Source organism: Octopus bimaculoides, chromosome 30, assembly GCF_046866305.1.
Source record: "Octopus bimaculoides isolate indiv1 chromosome 30, ASM4686630v1, whole genome shotgun sequence".
Taxonomy (NCBI): Eukaryota; Metazoa; Mollusca; class Cephalopoda; order Octopoda; family Octopodidae; genus Octopus; species Octopus bimaculoides.
The window spans coordinates 18,784,139-18,803,346 of NC_142957.1; the positions used below are offsets into that span (position 1 = coordinate 18,784,139).

Sequence of the window (19,208 nt, forward strand, 5' to 3'; positions counted from 1 at the left end):
ATCCGTCCCTTGTCACACTCAATCAGTAAAGCTAGCTGCGTGTCTTTAGCCGCAGGTATACGTACGAAATGTATGGGTTTTTTTCTAATGTTCCTTTCTTTTACTTGTTTCATTCATTAGACTGCGACCATGCTGGAGCAGCGCCTTAAAGTGTTTTTTATATAATATATACTAGCCTCCCTCTCTCACACGATGCTAGATTAGATTTGTTTCATTAAATTACACATACAAAATGCTTGAGTAAAATTTACTACAACCAATGTTTGGGGAATTTCTTTTCCATTTTATTAACATTATTAATATCATTATTATTACCAATTTTTTTAATGTTTTTTATTTAATTGATTTTTTGTTGCCAGTTATTTTTTTTGTGCTTGTTCATTGTGTGTACATATGTATATATACATGTATTTATATATATACACATACACACACATGTATAAATACACACACACAGACACACACATATATGTGTATATCTATATATATGTATGTACATATATAAACAAACACACAGATACATGAACAAATAAACAGACACATACAATTAAATACATGTATATGCACAATAAACATACATTCATGTGTATACATATATATACACGCACACATATACATACATTTTGTATGTATATTTATGCATGCGTACATACAATTGTGTGCACACACATACATATACAGACATACTCACATATGTATACACACAAATGTATATATGCACACTGTAGATATATGTATATTAATATATGTACATTACATGTGTTTCTATACATATATATATATATCTATGTACATAATACATACATATATAGTCAAGCAATCAAAATGTTGTTTTTCTTACATTTTAAGTCTGTAATTGTCTTATTCTCAATTTTTTTTTTTTTTGCTATCTTTGTTTTATATTTTTCTTGTTCTTGGCTGTTTATAATTCATGAGTGTGTGTGTGTGTATAATATATATGTCTGTGTGTGTATTTGAGTGTAATTCCTTTTCAACACTTTTTTTTTTTGCATTTGAACTTAACTTTTTTATTCATTTATTTATTTTCATTTACTCTGCTCGCCCCTGGGGTGGCAGGCACTCCCTGTCAACAACAAAACACACATACACACAAATAAACATAAACATACATTCATACAAGATGTCTTCTTGGTTTGTTTCTTTCTTTTCTGTTTTTAGCTTTTTTTTAGTTTTTATATTTTTCTTCTTCTTCTCCAGATCAATTTGTTGCACTCCATGGGTGGTTGTTTGGAGAAACCAAATTCCTAGGCAGTTGCTTGTTCCTGTACATGTGGGGTGGTAGAATCCTGTGGCTTCATTACGTCAGGCAACTCCGGAGGACTGGACAAAGAAGTTAGCTCAAGAGCTTCAAATTCACCGTCTGCTCACAACAACAGAAAGAAAGACAGACATTAGTAGGGGAATCTATGCAAGTGTGAGGGTGCTGATAAGTTCCTAGCTCTGAGTACAAGAGGATCAGTTAATTATGATTAATTTATTTAACATATTTACATACTTATTGCAGAGGTCCTTCAGTTTTTCTAAGCTCTTAAAGTCAGAAACTTTTCAGCACCCCTTTGTATTACAAAGTTAAAAACACAAAGACAAGGCGAAAGAACAATAAACAGGATGAATTAGTTTTAAGCTCAAGAAAAATGAAAGAAGCCTTCGACACTCTGCTCTTTAGAAGAGAGATGGAGAGAAGCAATAAAATGGAAAGAGAAGGAACGACACTATTATATATATAATGTGTCCATAAAGAGGGAAAAATGTTTGGTATTATTTATACACACACATACATACATATATATATATCATCGTCGTCGTCTAACGTCCGCTTTCCATGCTAGCGTGGGTTGGACGATTTGACTGAGGACTGGTGAAACCGGGTGGCTACACCAGGCTCCAATCTGATTTGGCAGAGTTTCTACAGCTGGATGCCCTTCCTAATGCCAACCACTCAGAGAGTGTAGTGGGTGCTTTTACGTGTCACCCGCACAAAGGCCAGTCAGGCGGTACTGGCAACGGCCACGCTCAAAATGGTGTATTTTATGTGCCACCCGCACAAGAGCCAGTCCAGGGGCATTGGCAACGATCTCACTCAAAAGTCCTTACACATGCCACGGGCACAAATGCCAGAAAGGCGACGCTGGGCACAGGTGCCATCACAATTTCGCTTTCGCTTGCCCCAATAAGTCTTCGCAAGCTGAGTTTCATGTCCAACGAAGGAGACGACGTTGGCATGGGTGCCAGTCGTCGAATTTAGTTCGATTTCACTTGCCTCAAGAGGTCTTCGCAAGTGGAGTTTAGTGTCCAATGAAGGAAGGTACGCACATATATATATATATATATATATATACATTTTGTATTAAATAAAATAAATACACAAATTGCTTACCTGCAGCTTTAAAAGCGAGGCCAATTGTGGCCGGCGCTTGAGCTCGAGCAGAGCTACTGGTGTAGCCACAGTCGCTGAGGGTTTTGTTATCATCCAGGGCCTGCAAAAATAAACAAACAGATATAATAATAAAGTCACATCCCCACCTGTCTTTCTCTCTTATCACATTTGAGATTTAGTTTTATTGAGAGAAGTCTCTAATTTTGGTGGGGGTTTGTGCCAATGTTTACATCTTTACTGATATATATATACACACATGCATATACATATATTGGCAAGACATACATATACACACACACACACACAAACTGTATTTGCTCACATATAAGTCATATTATTTTAAACTTAATATTAACAGGCAAAAACTGCCATGCTGCAACTCTCACCTATGCAAATATCAGGTATACATATATGCATGAATATCCTGATACCAGTAACCTGAGGGTATGTCCTGGAACTTCAGCACCATTTCTCATACTTAATCTCTCTGACTGGACTCACCAAGTATCTCCTTTGTAGCAAGACACCTGTTTCTGTCCCTCGGTCATGCCCGTCCTCTCAAAGCACTTCTGTCTTGCAAGTTACTTGATGACCCCCCCACTAGTGCTGGTGCATCCAACCACAAGAAAAAACCCTGACAAAACAGACAGTGAAGCCTGGCCCTAGTTTTCTGGCTTGCCAGCTCCTGTCAAACTATCCAACCCATGCCAGCATGGAAAATGGACGTTAAATGAAGATTATTTATATAAAGAAAATAGAAAATGGAGAAATTTGGATGAATAACAATTGATTTACAGCAATTAATAATAACTGTTGTTCATCGATATTTCTCCATTTTCTGTTTTCTTCAAATTTTGATTCTTGATAAACTCATGTTTATCCTTGTCTTTACCTATAATTTATGAGCATAATATGCTTGCACATGGATGGCCAGCGTTAAACATAGGTAATACACCAGTAGTGTAATGGATATTTCTATCGCTTAGATGATTATTTTAACCTCTAACTCAGCTAGCCTTTTACATATAGACAGATAGATAGATAGATATACACATATATTGATATACTGCTTTTATTAGTGTAGAAGTAGCACAATTTTATCCTTGAGTTTAACCCAAAAAATATGGTATGCTGTGACTTATACATGACGAAATGCAGTATGTGCATGCACACATTCACAACACAAATACATTGCATTTCCCATCAGTTTTGGTCTATCAAATTCCACTGAGAAGCTCTTTGCCAAGACTATAAGAGAAGGCGGCACAGACCCATGGCACCACATACTGGAATTGAAGCCAGAAACATAAGGCTGTGAACTTCTGAACCACTGCCATACCCCCCACTCCACACTCTGGTATCATTATCATTAACACATTTTAGGCACAAGAGTAGTTGAATGGTTAAGAAGTCTGCTTCTAAACCACGTGGTTTTAAGCTCAGTTCCACTGCATAACACCATGGCTCTGGGCTGACCAAGGACTTGTGAGTGAATCTGGGACAAGGAAACTGAAAGAAACCTTTCATACACACACACACAGAGTTCCACTGCGAGGAACATTGGACAAGTGTCCTCTATTAAAGCCAAGGGCTGACTCTAGCATTGTGAATGAATTTGGCAGATGGAAACTGAAAGAAGCCCATCATGTGTGTTGGGGTTCGTTTGTGCCTCTCCAAAAGTCATGAGACGACAAGTAATGATTTGAAATAAGAACTCCCTCAGCTGAGAAACAGATGAGGGTTAGCAACAGGAAGGGCATCCTTCTGTAAAACAACAAATACAGGTATTAAAATAATCTCTTCCTCTCTCCAGAGAATGTATTATAATTAGCAAATGGTAATTAAGACACCGACTCCACTTCAGAAAAGAAGATAATCCAAAGAATCAGAAACTCTGCAAAGCTAAGATGCTATTAAGGAAAGTGAGAGAATTATTATCTGGAGATAAAAAGGACAATCAGGGTTACATGTTTCTACCTAAATAGCCAGCATCAGCACAGCAATTGTCCAGCATTCTCTCCAGTAGCCTACACACATTAAATGATGATGAAGAAACAGACATTGAGAGTTTCCTAAATAGATGGGATTATGTTATCAACAATAAGAAGAACTAGTATCTTGATTAAATATATTAAGATCAAAGAAGCATTTGTTGACTTCCCATCTTGAAATGCAACAGATGTGTATCCCTATACAAACATACATTTGAAATTAGAAAGCCTAGCTGTGAGAGAAACATTTAGAATGTAAGAGTAAGAAATCCCCAATCTGTCAAGGTGGACAGACACTTTCAATAAGAATTGACAGGGTACTTGACAACCCGTCAAACTCATGTCAACAAAGGAAATTAAATATAAAATTAAGAGAACGATAATCTTGCCATGCTGGAGTACCACCTTGAAGGGTTTAATCGGACAAATCAACCCAAGAATTTATCCTGTCTCTTATCTACTTGTATGATGGGGACATTTGTTTACAGCTGTTACACAATGTCAAGAGAAAGGGACATAAAGTACCCCTTCACCTATATATATATTACACACACATATGCAAACCCCCCACCCACTCACTTCTACTCAGCTTGAGCCTTGTGGGGCCACCTGGACACTTTATCGCATTCTTTCTCCCTCTACTAGGTGCAATTAGCCATGCAGATCCCTCTACAAGACCCTGTTCTGACCTTCCTCCTCTCCCACCACTTCTCATGGTAATCCCTTTGTCCCCTAGCATGAAGCCCAACCACAAAAACCACCACCTCCACCAGTAGGGTTCATCATCCTGAAAACTGCTTTGTGACCTGTGAAGTGGTTGGCATTAAGAAGGGCATCCAGCCGTGGAAACCACACCACTGGAGGATGATGCAGCCCTTCCACTCCTTGTGTTCCCGTCAAACTGCGCAACCCACGCCAGCATTGAGCATGAGACATTAAATGAATGATATTAGAAATGGAAAGAAAGGAGAAAGAAGGATATTCCTCACCGTTTCATCTCTGAAGAGTCTCTGATTCTCTGGTGGGACTTTCAGGATTCCTTCAACAATCTTCTTTACTTCATAAATGGTAGTGTTTTCTTTAACGTCTGTAAAGATGGTACACTTCTTCCTTCTAATCATTAAAAACACATCCTGTAATAATAAATAATAATAATAATTATTTCTTTATTGACCACAAGGGGCTAAACATACAGGGGACAAACGGATTAAGTCGATTACATCGACTCCAGTGCGTAACTGGTACTTATTTAATCGACCCCCGAAAGGATGAAAGGCAAAGTCGACCTCGGTGGAATTTGAACTCAGAACGTGACGGCAGACGAAATACCGCTAAGCATTTCGCCTGGTGTGCTAATGAATGGTTTCAAATTTTTGAACAATGACAGCAACTTCGGAGGGGGTGGGGGTAAGTTGATTACATTGACCCCAAAAAGGATGAAAGACAAAGTGAACCTTCAAATTCAGAACATAAAGATGGAGAAAATGTTGCTAAACACTTTGCCTGGCACAGTGACATTTCTGTAAGCTCACCTTAATAATAATAATGCCAGGCCTGCATGACTGGCTCCCGTGCTGGTGGCACGTAAAAATAATTCACTACACTCTTGGAGTGGTTGGCATTAGGAAGGGCATCCAGCTGTAGAAACTTTGCCAGATCAGATTGGAGCCTGGTGCAGCCTTCTGGCTCGCCAGCCCTCAGTCAAACCGTCCAACCCATGCCAGCATGGAAAGCGGACGTTAAACGATGATGATGATGATGACGACACACATATATATACATAGAATGAGAGATTTAGTTCACTGGTACGAATAGGTACGCTACCTAAGTGCTATAATTGGTCATCCTTTAGGTTCCATTTTCATAGCTGAGGAGGCTGGAAGTCAGGATCCGTAGTAGGCTTCCAAGTCAGTAGGTATATATATATATATATACAGTCGTGTGTGTCCTACAACCGCCTTATGGGTGTATATAAGAGAAGTTAGGCATAAGAGAGATATTAGATGTTGAGTGCAAGAGAGATGACTGCACTGGTTTGGTCATGTGATGTGGATGGATGCGGACAGCTTCATAAAGAAGTGATCTCTGGAAGTGGATGGAACAATGTGGAAGTGGGAGACCCAGGAAGACATGGGAAGAAGTACTGAAGTACGACCTCAGGAAGCTGAACCTTTCAGGTGAGGTGACAAAGGACCTAGAGACTTGGCCCTTGGCCCCACTCAAGAAGACCTGTACCCTGCAGCAGTTTTGTCTGGGTGTAAAAGATGGCCTACAGCAAATATTCTGCTCAATATCACAGATTTGCCTGTCGGTCGATTGACCGTAACCAGTTGTGCATGTCCCTTGGTGGCTGACGATATGTGCATCTCTGGTCACGAGCAGAAGCAGAGGGGGAGCGTCATAGCCATGTATCGAGAGGAATTCTTTGGGTTTTGAGTAACTCACTTCTGGAAACATGGGTGTTTCATTCAACATCCTTACACAACCCTCATTCAGGGACCTTTTAAGCAGGACGGGCTACTTGACCAGAAGAGAATTCTAACTGGACCCCAGCTGCAAGGTCATGCACTGTTTATCTTGATATGAGATCATCATGTCAAGCACACATGGTTGTGATGCATGTGCCTGGTGTAGCCTTACCAGACAATTAGTCAAGATGGGTATACTGAGCATCGGATATTTGTACCCCAGGGTCACTTTGATGGTATGCACTGCTCTTTCACTCAACAATAATAATAAAGAGAAAAATAACATTACGAGGAGGAGCAAGTGGTATTAATAATAAAACGGTGGAGAAATGTGTGAGGAATAAACTGGCATAAAATTGCTAAGAAGAAAGAAGGAATGCGATTATCATCTCACATTCTTTTTATAAACCGTTAAAGAAAAAAAAGGTTTTCAAATTTTCATGAGGAAAATTCAAAGACCCATCATATATATATATATATCATCATCATCATCATCATCATCGTTTAATGTCCGCTTTCCATGCTAGCATGGGTTGGACGATTTGACTGAGGACTGGTGAAACCAGATGGCTACACCAGGCTCCAATCTGATTTGGCAGAGTTTCTACAGCTGGATGCCCTTCCTAACGCCAACCACTCAGAGAGTGTAGTGGGTGCTTTTACGTGCCACCCGCACGAAGGCCAGTCAGGAGGTACTGGCAACGGTCACACTCAAAATGGTGTATTTTATGTGCCACCCGCACAGGAGCTAGCCCAGGGGCACTGGCAACGATCTCTCTCGAAAGTCCTTACACATGCCACGGGCACAAGTGCCAGAAAGGCGACGATGGGCACAGGTGCCATCCCGATTTCACTTTCGCTTGCCCCAATAAGTCTTTGCAAGCCGAGTTTCATGTCCAATGAAGGAGACGACGTTGGCATGGGTGCCAGTCGTCGAATTTAGTTCGATTTCACTTGCCTCAAGAGGTCTTCGCAAGCGGAGTTTATTGTCCAATGAAGGAAAGGTACGCATATGTGGGCTGGGTACACCTCTGGCAGAGGCCTTGCATTTAGGTCTGACTTGGCTTGCCGGGTCTTCTCACGCACAGCATATTTCCAAAGGTCTCTGTCAGAAGTCATCGCCTCGGTGAAGCCCAATGTTCGAAGGTCATGCCTCACCACCTCATCCCATATACATATATATATATATACACACACAAACACATGCTTCATAACTTCTGACAAAATTTTCTCTATTAATATGTATGTGTACACATACACATTTATTCAAATAATTATGTGAACCCCAACACAGACATTTTTTAATACCTAAAAATCAATAATCTGGTTTTATCCTCTTATCTAAAATATTTCATGCTACTCTATTTTGACCCAGACATTTTACGTTAATTCTTTTGTTTTTTGTAAGGCGGGCATTATACATCTGTAAATATGGTGTGTGTGTGTATGTGTGTTTGTAGTGTAATGTATGAATTCATAGAACCCTATGGCTATCACAGAAAGCTCCTTCAGTGCACCCAACTAGCAGACAACCTAATAATCCAGTACTGAGGAGTACAATGCAGAATATATATATATATATATATATATATATATATATATATATATATATATATATATATATATATATATATATATATATATATATATATAAGTCTATCATTGACAGAATTGTCCCTTGTGTTAAAAGAAATGCAGACCTTCCACCTTTGGATATCCACAGGGGACATCAGAACTTGGTTCTGCTCGTTGAATAAGAAAACGGAAAACTCACTTTATACAATTTGACATTAGTAATTATTAATTACTACCAGTCTATTAAGCCGGACTTTCTTGATAAAGCAATCACTTTTGCAGAGAATTTTACTGATATTACACCATTAGAGAAAAATATTATTTTTACTGCAAGGAAAACACTGATATCTTTCGGAAATAGGACCGGGACCCGATGTGACCTTCAGGATGACTTTCATGTTACAATGGGAAACACGGGCTCTGCCCAGGTCACTGATATTGTTGGTCTATTCTTACTTTCAAAAATTAAGGAAGAATTCCCTAATATCAGCGGAGGTCTGAATAGAGACGATGCATTATTTGCTATTTCCAGCTCCTCTGCATGTCCTCAGCAGTCACGGCCCATGTTTCACTGCCATGTAGCATGGCTGTTTGTACACATGCGTCATACAGTCTACATTTTACTCTGAGTGAGAGGCCTTTTGTCACCAGCAGAGGTAAGAGCTCTCTGAACTTTGCCCAGGCTATTCTTATTCTAGCAGCTACACTTTCAGAGCACCCCCCCCCCCCCACCGCCCGCTACTGACTTGGTCACCAAGATAGCGGAAGCTATCAACTATGTCTAGTTTTTCTCCCTGGAATGTGGCAGAAGTTGTTCTCTGCACATTTTCAGTGTTTATTGCTCCTGAGCATCTGCCACATACAAAAACTATCTTCCTAGTTAGCCTTTCTTTGATATTGCTGCACCTCTTATGTGTCCATGGATTACACTGGGTACATCTTATGGAGTTTCTACCTTTGCCTTTTCTACAGATCGAGCAGGGCCATCTACCTGAAGGGGTTTGTGGTTTGTCTGCTTTCCTACTTATTAGGACTTTGGTTTTAGCTTGGTTGACACTAAGGCCGTTCGATTCTAATCCTTGTTTCCACACCTGAAACTTCACTTCTAGTTCTGATAGTGACTCAGCAATTAGTGCAAGGTCATCAGCATAGAGGAGTTCCCAGGGGCATAATAATAATAATAATCCTGATATTAAAAATATAAAGGTGAAGCATGGAAATAAAAGATGCAATTGCCATAACCAGGAATTATGTCCCTTAAAGGGATTCTGTTTAAGGGGAAATGTCATACATAAAGTTGAGGTTTCAACTCTGGAAGTACGACTGACTTTAAGAGAAGATATAGGGGCCACACAAATTTATTTATTTAATCAAGAAACAAAAAAATACAACTGCACTAGCTACCCACATTAATAAATCAAAAATGTGCAACAAAGAATTCAGTCTAGATTGGTTCATTATAAAGGAAACCACACTATACAATACACAAAGCAGAAACTAAATTATGCATTAAAAAATTGATCAATATACTCTGTGCTGACAAAAAAAGTTTTACTTAACAAGATCTCGGATGTCATTTTATGTAGACATAAATATTTCTCAACTTTTCAAATTTTTCTCCAAAAATAATTAGTTTATATGATTTTTACCTAATTATCCGTGCTTGAAAAGACCCATCAAGCCAAGTAAAATTTCAATTATGACAGATACTGGTGTCATACAAATTGGCACCCATGGCCAGTAGCACATAAACACACCCTGGTGTCACACAAATGGCACCCGTGCTGGTGGCACATAAAAGCACCCATTACACTCTTGGAGTGGTTGGCATTAGGAAGGGCCTCCAGCCATAGAAAACCATGCCAAATCAAACTAGAGTCTGGTGCAGCCTTCCAGCCCAGTCAAACTGTCCAACCCCTGCCAGCAGGGACAATGGACATTAATTGATGATGATGATGATGATGACACACATCTTGATATTGTGCCACTGTTGTGAATGAGCATCATCCTCATCATGCCAACACTGCCATCCATTTCCAGTCTTCTATCAAAGAGCAAGAAAGGCTGTATGATGAGAAGGTTGCTTACCAACCACATGATTTGGGGATCGATCCTACCGTATGGCCCCTTGGACCAACTGAAGCCTTGGGAGTGGATTTGGCAGGCAGAAGCTAAAAGAAGACCCTCATATATCTGTGTGTGTTATTGTCTCCTTGCCCTGACATCGTGTGATAGCTGCAATTTTCTGTACGTTTACATGTGTGCATGTGTGTAAGTTTGTGTCTTTTCCAATATTCTGTGAGAACATATTTAGCCACAAGAAAAATTACCCCACTTGGAAATAGGCGAAGGTTGGCAGCAGAAAGGGCATTTGGCCACTGAAAATCTGCCTCAAATACATATCGTCTGACCCTTGCAAAGCAGGAAAAGAGGTCATTAAAACAATGACGATGATGATATTGTATGACACCTCAACTGAGCCCTTTTTTAAAACTATTCCCCGTTACCATTTGCCAGCCAACTAAAGTATGTCTTTGCTACATCTTCCTTTCGTGGATTCAGCACATCTGGAATTTCTGAAAGCCCTCAATATACATAACTATGAAAACTCATTGATATACATATCTTCCCCCATCAACCTTGCACTTTTGCAAACCATTGTATCTCCCCTACAGCAAGACACCCGTCCCTGTCTCTCATATTTCATCCTCTCATCACGTGGCAGCAAAAGCCACTTATTTGAGGGATCTTGTCTTGCAAGTTACTTAGTGATCTCACTAGTGTTGGTGCCACATGAAAAGCATGCAGTCAACTCAGTACAGTGTTTAGCTACAGGAAAGGCATCCAGCTGTCCAACCCCTGCCAGCATGGAAGGAGGTTGTTAAATGATGAAGTTCCCAGTCATAAACACTTCTCCGTTGGACTGAAGAACTGTCATAAATGGGAATGAGGGAAGCTGAGAATTGAATTCTGATGAACCCATATCAATATGCTACCTTCCTTATTAACCCCTTAACAATCTGATTATTCTGTCCAATGACATGCTTATTTATTCACATTGTTTTGAATTAATCAGGCATCATCTCATAGCTTTGAGATTTCAATGATGTGATTGTTTATTTGCACAATGACATTGTTGGGTAAGTGTGAGAGGCTGGATCTGACTGGTTTGAATACAAAACGGGTAGACTGTTTGTGAGATATGGCCGGTTTAAATGCTAATTAAACTAATTTAAATGTTAGTTAAACTAATTTCTGCCAGCATCTCAGTACATGACCTGCCTGGCTCTCCCATTCACCCACACTTAGTTTTCTTAGCAACCAGCAGACTACAGGTCGGGGGGTATCCCAATCAGATTCCTTCTCCGGGTCAAAAACAAAACAACCTTAGGTAAAGTGGTTGACTTCTGCTGTGGCTGTCTCGTAACGAAAGAGCTATGTATCCCATCAAAGTCCTTCTCCAGGTCAACAAATGCCGGGTAGAAGGGCTGGCCCTTTCTTAACTTCTGTCTCATTAGAAAAAAGGCCATCAACGTAACCCTGACCTAACACCAAACCCAGACTGCATTTAACTAATTCTCTCTTTAATTAGTGCGGCTAGAAGTCTTTCTGTTGCTTTCATAACTTGCTCTGTCCGTTTTGATTGCCTGTTTGTTTTTCGACAATCTTCTTTGTCCTTTTAGCATTTAATAATGATAGCACACCAGCCATTGCAATGCGAGTTTGTGAATCTGGTGTTTATATATGTCTGCATGCATGTAATGATGGTGTGTGTGTGTAGTTTTTGTTTATTTTGTGCTACCATAACATTAAAAAAATCACGAAAACCTGCTGTTCAAAGTTTGTAGTCTGGTAGGTAACCTTACATATACATGACTAGACGCATGCATGGGTATATATATATATATCTACACACATATACACAGTCACAAATAAACGATAGATATATAGACAATCACATCAAGATCGAAACGAAGACAGTGAAATAGGAGATTGGTAGGATATAATATATATATTAGGAAAGAGAAAATACGTGAATATATATTTATGTATGTATATATATATATATATATATGTTACCCAGAGAGAGAAAGAGAGAGGAAACCATTGAAAAAGAAAAAAAGACACACGAGGCATTAAAGGAGAGATAAGAGAGTTAGAGAGGAAAAGGAAAGAGAAATACAGATAGATAGAGAGAGAGAGATAGATCGATCGATAGAGAGAGAGATGAAAAGAGAGATAGATCGATGGAAGAGAATCAAGAAAGAAATGGAGTGGGGGGGGGGGGGGCAAATATAAATGAAAACTCGCTCGATTTATAGAGTAGAAAATGTTTTGATACCAAAAGCTAGGTTAGACACACAAATTGCAACGAAATACACACACACACACACACACATATATATATATATAGTTGTGTTATATACATATATATATATATATATATAAAGTGAAGGGAATCTCAGCATAGACACATAAGCATACATACATGCAGTAATATATATATATATATATATATATATATATATATATATATATATATATATATACATACATATATATTTATATACAAAGATCTGTGTATACAGGTATGTACGTATGTGTATATATCTCTCTGCATGTATACATACGTATATATGTATGTATACATGCCGCCTGTTAACAGATAGAAGCACGAATGTATATTATTTGTGTATATCATAAAAGGTAAAGAAATAATTCAATGTGAGGGACGAGATGGGTAAAGAAAATAGAGAAGAGACGACTCACCATTGTATATGTTGTGTATATAATGTGTGTGTATATATAGGAGTGTGTGTATAGTGTTAGCGTATTTGTGTTTATAAATATGTGTGTATATATATATGTGTGCATCTATGAGTGTGAGATGTAGTGGCGGTGACCTGGTGTTGTCTCCCCTTGTTTCTTTATCTTCTTTCGTCATTGGAGGCGAGAACGAGGCCGGACGGAAGGAGAAATATCGAAAGAGAGAGAGAGGAAAAGGGCGAGGAAGACAGAGAAGGAGAGGGAAAGGGTGAGAAACAGAAGCTGGAAGAGAGAAATAAAGAAAGACAGGGAAAAATGAGAAATAGAGAAAGGGAGAGAGAGAAAGACGGAAGGCGAGAAAATTATGGACGGGAGAGGAACGGAGAAAAAGAGAGGGTAGACAGTCAACTAGAGAAGAAGCGAATAGAGAAGTATGTAAGAGAGGGAGAGAGAGGAAAATACAGAATATGAGAGAGTGAAAGATAAAGGTATGATAGTGAGAGGGAGGGAAAAAGAAAAACGATTAATGAGACGCTAAAAACCGACCAACTTACGGATCACCGTAAGTGATATAAAACTATATTTTTTTGTGCTTAAAGATTTTGTTTTTGTCCCAGGTGGAGCATGAAATACGAGTTTAACACAGCACAAGGCCACAAGTTTGAGGTTAAGGCCGAGCTGTTTACGGAGGACCGAAAGCGAAGTCAAAAATTGTACAGATTTATTAATTTTTTAAAAAATTCTTGCTGGAGGAATGCGGGGGGGGGGGTAGCTTGGCCATTACGGATGTCTGTACGGGAAATAAAAATTTGTCGTTTATTTTATCGTTACACAGGAGTGGCGTAAGCAGAAAGACCAATCTTAGGTCAACCATCGATAGTACTTTACTTTATCTTTGCTTTAACTATATTTTTCCGACCCGGAAAACCCAAGAAAGTAATATCGACTCTGACGGGATTTGAACTCACAACGCGACGGAACGTAATAAAATTTTTAACTCATTTTATCCGACGCGCTGTTGCTGTCACCGTCGCTGCTCTGACATAACGTCGAACCAAACCTACACAATTGTGCCCCATCGAATTAGTTTCCTCATAACTTTCAGAATAATTATTTTATTCTTTCTTTTATTTGGTTCGGTCATTTAACTGCGGCCATGCTGAAGCACCGCCTGAGGTACACCGAACAAATGGACCTCAGGACTTATTCTTTGTAAGCCTAGTACTTATTTTATCAGTCTCTTTGCCGATCCGCTAAGTTACGGGGACGTAAACACACCAGCATCGGTTGTCAAGCGATGGTGGGGGACAAACAGATACACAAACACACACACACACACATATATATATATGTGTGTATGTATATATATACGACGGGCTTCAGTGGAAAAAATCGGACCCCAGTACTTATTTTTGTTTCCTAAGTTTGGTACTTATTCTATCAGAGTCTTTTGCCGAACTGCTACGTTCTGTCAACGTAAACAAACCAATACCGATTGCCAAGTAGCTGTGGTGAACAAATACAAGCGCAAAGACACAAACACGATGGGTTTCTTTCAGTTTCTTTTTATCAAATCCACTGAGAAGACTTTGGTCGTTCCGAGGCTATAGTAGATCAAAACTTACCCAAGGTGCCACGCTGTGGGACTGAACTTGGAATCATGTGCTTGGGAAGCGAACTTCTATTGGCTGGCGTCTGCTTATACATACTGACACACATCGTGTGCAAAGCTATGAAAATTTGCATTCTGCTAATATGTATGTTTGTAGGACGACCATTTTTTTTCTTTTCTTTTTTTGCTAGGTGTTGGTGAGATAAGAACCTTGCTTCTCAACAATGAGATCCTGGGTGCAATCCCACTCCATGGTACTTTGGCCAAGTGTCTTCTACTATAGCCTTGGGCCGACAAAAGAGGTAGACCCAGGAAGATGTGGGATGAAGTGGTGAGAAAGGATCTGCAGACATTGGGCCCCACAGAAGGGACGACAGAGAGCTGAGACTCCTAGCAGTTTGCTGTGCTTGAAAAGACACATCAGACTTAGTAAAAGTATGGCTGTCCTTGCATACAAGCTTGTCTCCTGCATCTCTTGTGGGCTTGTAGGTGCTGGTGCTACATAAATGCACTAATGCCAGAGAAGCACGCAATACACTCTGTAAAGTGGTTGGCACTAGGAAGGGCATCCAGCCATAGAAACCATGCCAAAACAGACAGGGAGCCTGGGCAGTTCTTCAGCGAGCCAGCTCTAGTCAAACCATTCAACCCATAACAGCATGGAAAACAAATGTTAAATGATGATGATGCATGTGTGTGTATGTCTGTATATCAAATGTTACAATCCACACAATGAATAACAAGAATTCTTTATTGAGTAAAACAGAAGTCAAATCAATGTTTCAGTAATCAAACGCCATTTATTTCACATTACATACAAAGTTCGGCAATTTATGTTATAAATTTAAAGTTCAATCACTTCTTCAGACATTGTAGTTTGAAAAGGACAGGCTTATATATATATAAATATATGGTGGGGAGGTTGAAAATAAATAATTGTGTGTTCACATCCTTATGTGTGTGTGTGTGTGTGTATATATATAAATATATGGTGGGGAGGTTGAAAATAAATAATTGTGTGTTCACATCCTTATGTGTGTGTGTGTGTGTGTATATATATAAATATATGGTGGGGAGGTTGAAAATAAATAATTGTGTGTTCACATCCTTATGTGTGTATGTATGTGCATGTGTGTGTGTGTATGTGTATATATATATATATATATATATATATATATATATATATATATATACACACACACATATATATATATATATATGAAAATAAATAAATAAATGTGTGTTTGTGTGTGTTGAAATAAATAAATAGATAATATGTGCATCTTGAGGAAATAAACGTGTGTGCACGCATATTATATTGTATGTATAGGTATATGGGGTATAAAATAAATTAAAAACTCTGCATTTCTGTGTAAAAATAAATATATGTACATGTTTCAGTGGTTTCATAGGTGTGTGTGTGTGCATGCATGTATGTGTGGTGTTTTGTGTGTAAATGAAAGATATAAATAGTGGAATTAATGAGCTGCATACTAACTAATGTATGCAATAAATATTTAATTAAACTCTCCATTCTTAGCTGAGAGAAAGCAAACAAATACCTAGTGACAACTGTTTAGAATAAATCTTTCAAAGTTATTTGAAGTCTTTATAGGAGTTCATTACAAATCACTAAAAACCTTTTCCTTTTTGTAAATATATATCATTTGAAAATAGTAATTAATAAATTAATTGATAAATAGTTCTTATCGTGGCTTGCATTCTTGGAAGAGAAACATGTCTGCTGTCTTGGGTAGAACTACCATAAATGGAAATGACAACATTGGCAGTAGATAACCATGACCCTCTGGTAGAAACTTCCTTAGTTAATTACAACTACATGCCGCATGGCACATACAAATGCGATGGGGATGTCTTCGGTGCATGTCACGCATCTGCTGTCTGAGCATCGTACAGTGACATTGACTGTTTCTGTAACAGCCATGCATTGTCGTTCCATGTTGTTGCAGTAGGCTGATGTTTGCAATTTGGCATAGATCAAACTGGCTGGCATTCTATGTTGGTCAAAATCCATTTCCATCTTCCATGGACACAATGACAGCTGGTCTAGAACATTCCTCACAATGGGGACATCACTGGAAACTGGGTTCTGTTTGTTGGCAGGCTGGACCACTGTGGAGGGACAAGTGCATGTTCTTTTCCAGCCAGCAACAAAACAGAAGAGGCTGACGATCAGCAGTAGAGCAGTTATACTTCTTGTTGCCGTAGCCATCTGAAATATATAAAAGAACATCTTGGTCAGTAAAAACTTTGAAACAAATGTGGCTACACTGATACATCTCCGTCTCTGACACTCATACAAACGCAGATGTAAAACAGCAAAATATATGTATGTATATATACAACACATGCATGTGTGTATGTGGATATGTATATACATGTCAATACAACTTACACACATGTACATATAATTTGTGTGGTGTGTGTGTGTGAAAGGCAGACCAGGAGACTCTGTAGAGCAGAGGGGCAGATATGTGGTGTGTGTGTGTGGGTGTAATTATATATATATATATATATATATATACACACACACATACGAGTGAGGGGACAAATGAAAGAAGGGCACCCAACCAATTTATTGGGAGTTACATGTAGGGATCAAAACAGTTTGATTCAAATTTGTTGATATTCTTGAGCTTCAAGCATGATGCTAGTCGTCAGCCATTCCAAATTCAAAATGGCTCATGTCTAGCATCACACTCGAAATTCAAGAATACCAACAAATTTGAATCAAACTGTTTTGATCCATACACACACACACACACACACACACATATATCTATATATATATATATATATAATTAAGCAAAGCAGCTCGTTAGCAGAGTTTCACCTAAAAGGAAAACAATAAACGTTATTAACTATGACTGAGGGTGTTAGAACACCTACCTACACTGCTAGAAATAACAGCTAAATGGCTCTGTTGCTGCAGCCTGCACATATATAATTGTATGCATACATGCCAGCAGTGACTAGATGGCCAGAGACTGGCAACTGTGATGTCTCTTAATGGTTTCAGCTTTAGACCGGAGCATCATGAGAAGGGTGAACAGACAACCTCACTGCGAGCAGAGAGGTTTACTCCATCAAAATTCATATCTCTTTCATGCTGGCCTGGGTCACATGGAATTCGAGGCAGATTGTCTAAACACATACACACAAATATATAAACATATATATATATATAACAAGATATATACACACACAGATATGTGTATGTATACTTCACTGCAGGTATGGGTGAGTAGTTAGAAGTTTGCTTCCCAACCACATGGTTCTAGGTTCAGTCCCACTGCATGGCATTTTGGGCAGGTGTCTTCTCCTATGGCCTCTGGCCAATCAAAGCCTTGTGAGTGGATTCAGTAGACAGAAATCAAATGAAGCCTGTTGTGTGTGTGTGTATATATATATATATATATATATATATACATGTGTGTGTGTGTGTGTATATATATATATATATATATATATATACATGTGTGTGTGTGTGTGTATATATATATATATATATATATATATATATATATATATATATATATATACGTGTGTATATATATATATATATATATATATACACACACACATATATATATACGTGTGTGTGTGTATGTTTATATGCATATATATATGTATAACTATGTGTGTGTCTCTTTGTTTGTGTCTAACCCCACTACCGCTTGACAACCAGTGTTGGTGTGTTTACATCCCCAGACTTAAAAAGAACAAAAGAAAGGGAAGTACTGATGTTGATTCATTCGACTAAAAGTTCTTGAAACTAGTGTTCCAGAATCAGCATACTCAAATGACTGAAACAAGGAAAAGATAAAAATTAAAAGTAATATATATATATTTATATGTCTTACCGTTTTTTCAAATTTAAGTCTGTTTCACTCTTGTCTCGATTTGTGATCTTAGAGATTTGTCTCTGCTTGATGTATATAAGGGTTTATATCTACACAAGCCTATGTATATATATATAAATGAAATAGTGTGTATATAAATATATATTACAATTTGAGTTTCTTCACGTTGTATCTGCCTCTAAAGCTTCAAAGATTTTGTAAAGATTTGATGATATTTGTTATTCCTTTCTCTGAGATTCTCTTCGTTTAAATGCTTACTGAACAACTTCGGGCCTCTCTATATATACACACAGATTTACACACACAAACATCCCGGTGGCAGTGAATGAAGCAAGGTTTTCCTCAATCACCCAACCTTCCTTCATATCTTTGACATCACTCAACAGGATTTATTGTCACTTATTGATACCAGTTAATTTTTCATTCACCGTTTTTGCGTTTTTTCTGTTCGTTTATTTTTACCCCAGGTCTTTTTTTAGGATGTCTTTTTTAGACTTATCAGAAATCCAGTTC

The 19,208-nt window shown here is 38.4% G+C and overlaps 2 protein-coding genes across 2 annotated transcripts in view; both read right to left on the bottom strand.

Annotated features, from left to right (window-relative positions):
- Positions 1-262: 262 nt before the first annotated feature.
- LOC149130264 (elongin-B-like) lies at positions 263-13,236 on the bottom strand. The gene is made up of 4 exons (XM_089346087.1): positions 13,203-13,236; positions 5,379-5,522; positions 2,399-2,498; positions 263-1,381 (listed from the first exon to the last, which is right to left on the bottom strand). Exons 1-4 carry the CDS (start codon positions 13,203-13,205, stop codon positions 1,266-1,268), a joined length of 363 nt encoding a protein of 120 aa, XP_089202213.1. The 5' UTR covers positions 13,206-13,236; the 3' UTR covers positions 263-1,265.
- Positions 13,237-18,719: 5,483 nt separating this feature from the next.
- The window catches only part of LOC106878902 (neurofibromin), a 125,658-nt gene continuing 125,169 nt past the window's right edge, over positions 18,720-19,208 (bottom strand). Inside the window, exon 67 of the transcript XR_016239184.1 lies at positions 18,720-18,794. The gene's annotated coding sequence lies outside the window, so the exon portion shown is untranslated. The remainder of the gene's footprint in view (positions 18,795-19,208) is intronic.

Bases quoted from the DNA above. Each gene is read 5' to 3' on its own strand.
- LOC149130264 (XM_089346087.1), bottom strand. The intron at 2,499-5,378 runs GTGAGGAATATC...TTATTTTTGCAG, and splicing joins GACTCTTCAGAGATGAAACG to GCCCTGGATGATAACAAAAC. The intron at 1,382-2,398 runs GTAAGCAATTTG...TGTTGTGAGCAG, and splicing joins CCTCGCTTTTAAAGCTGCAG to ACGGTGAATTTGAAGCTCTT.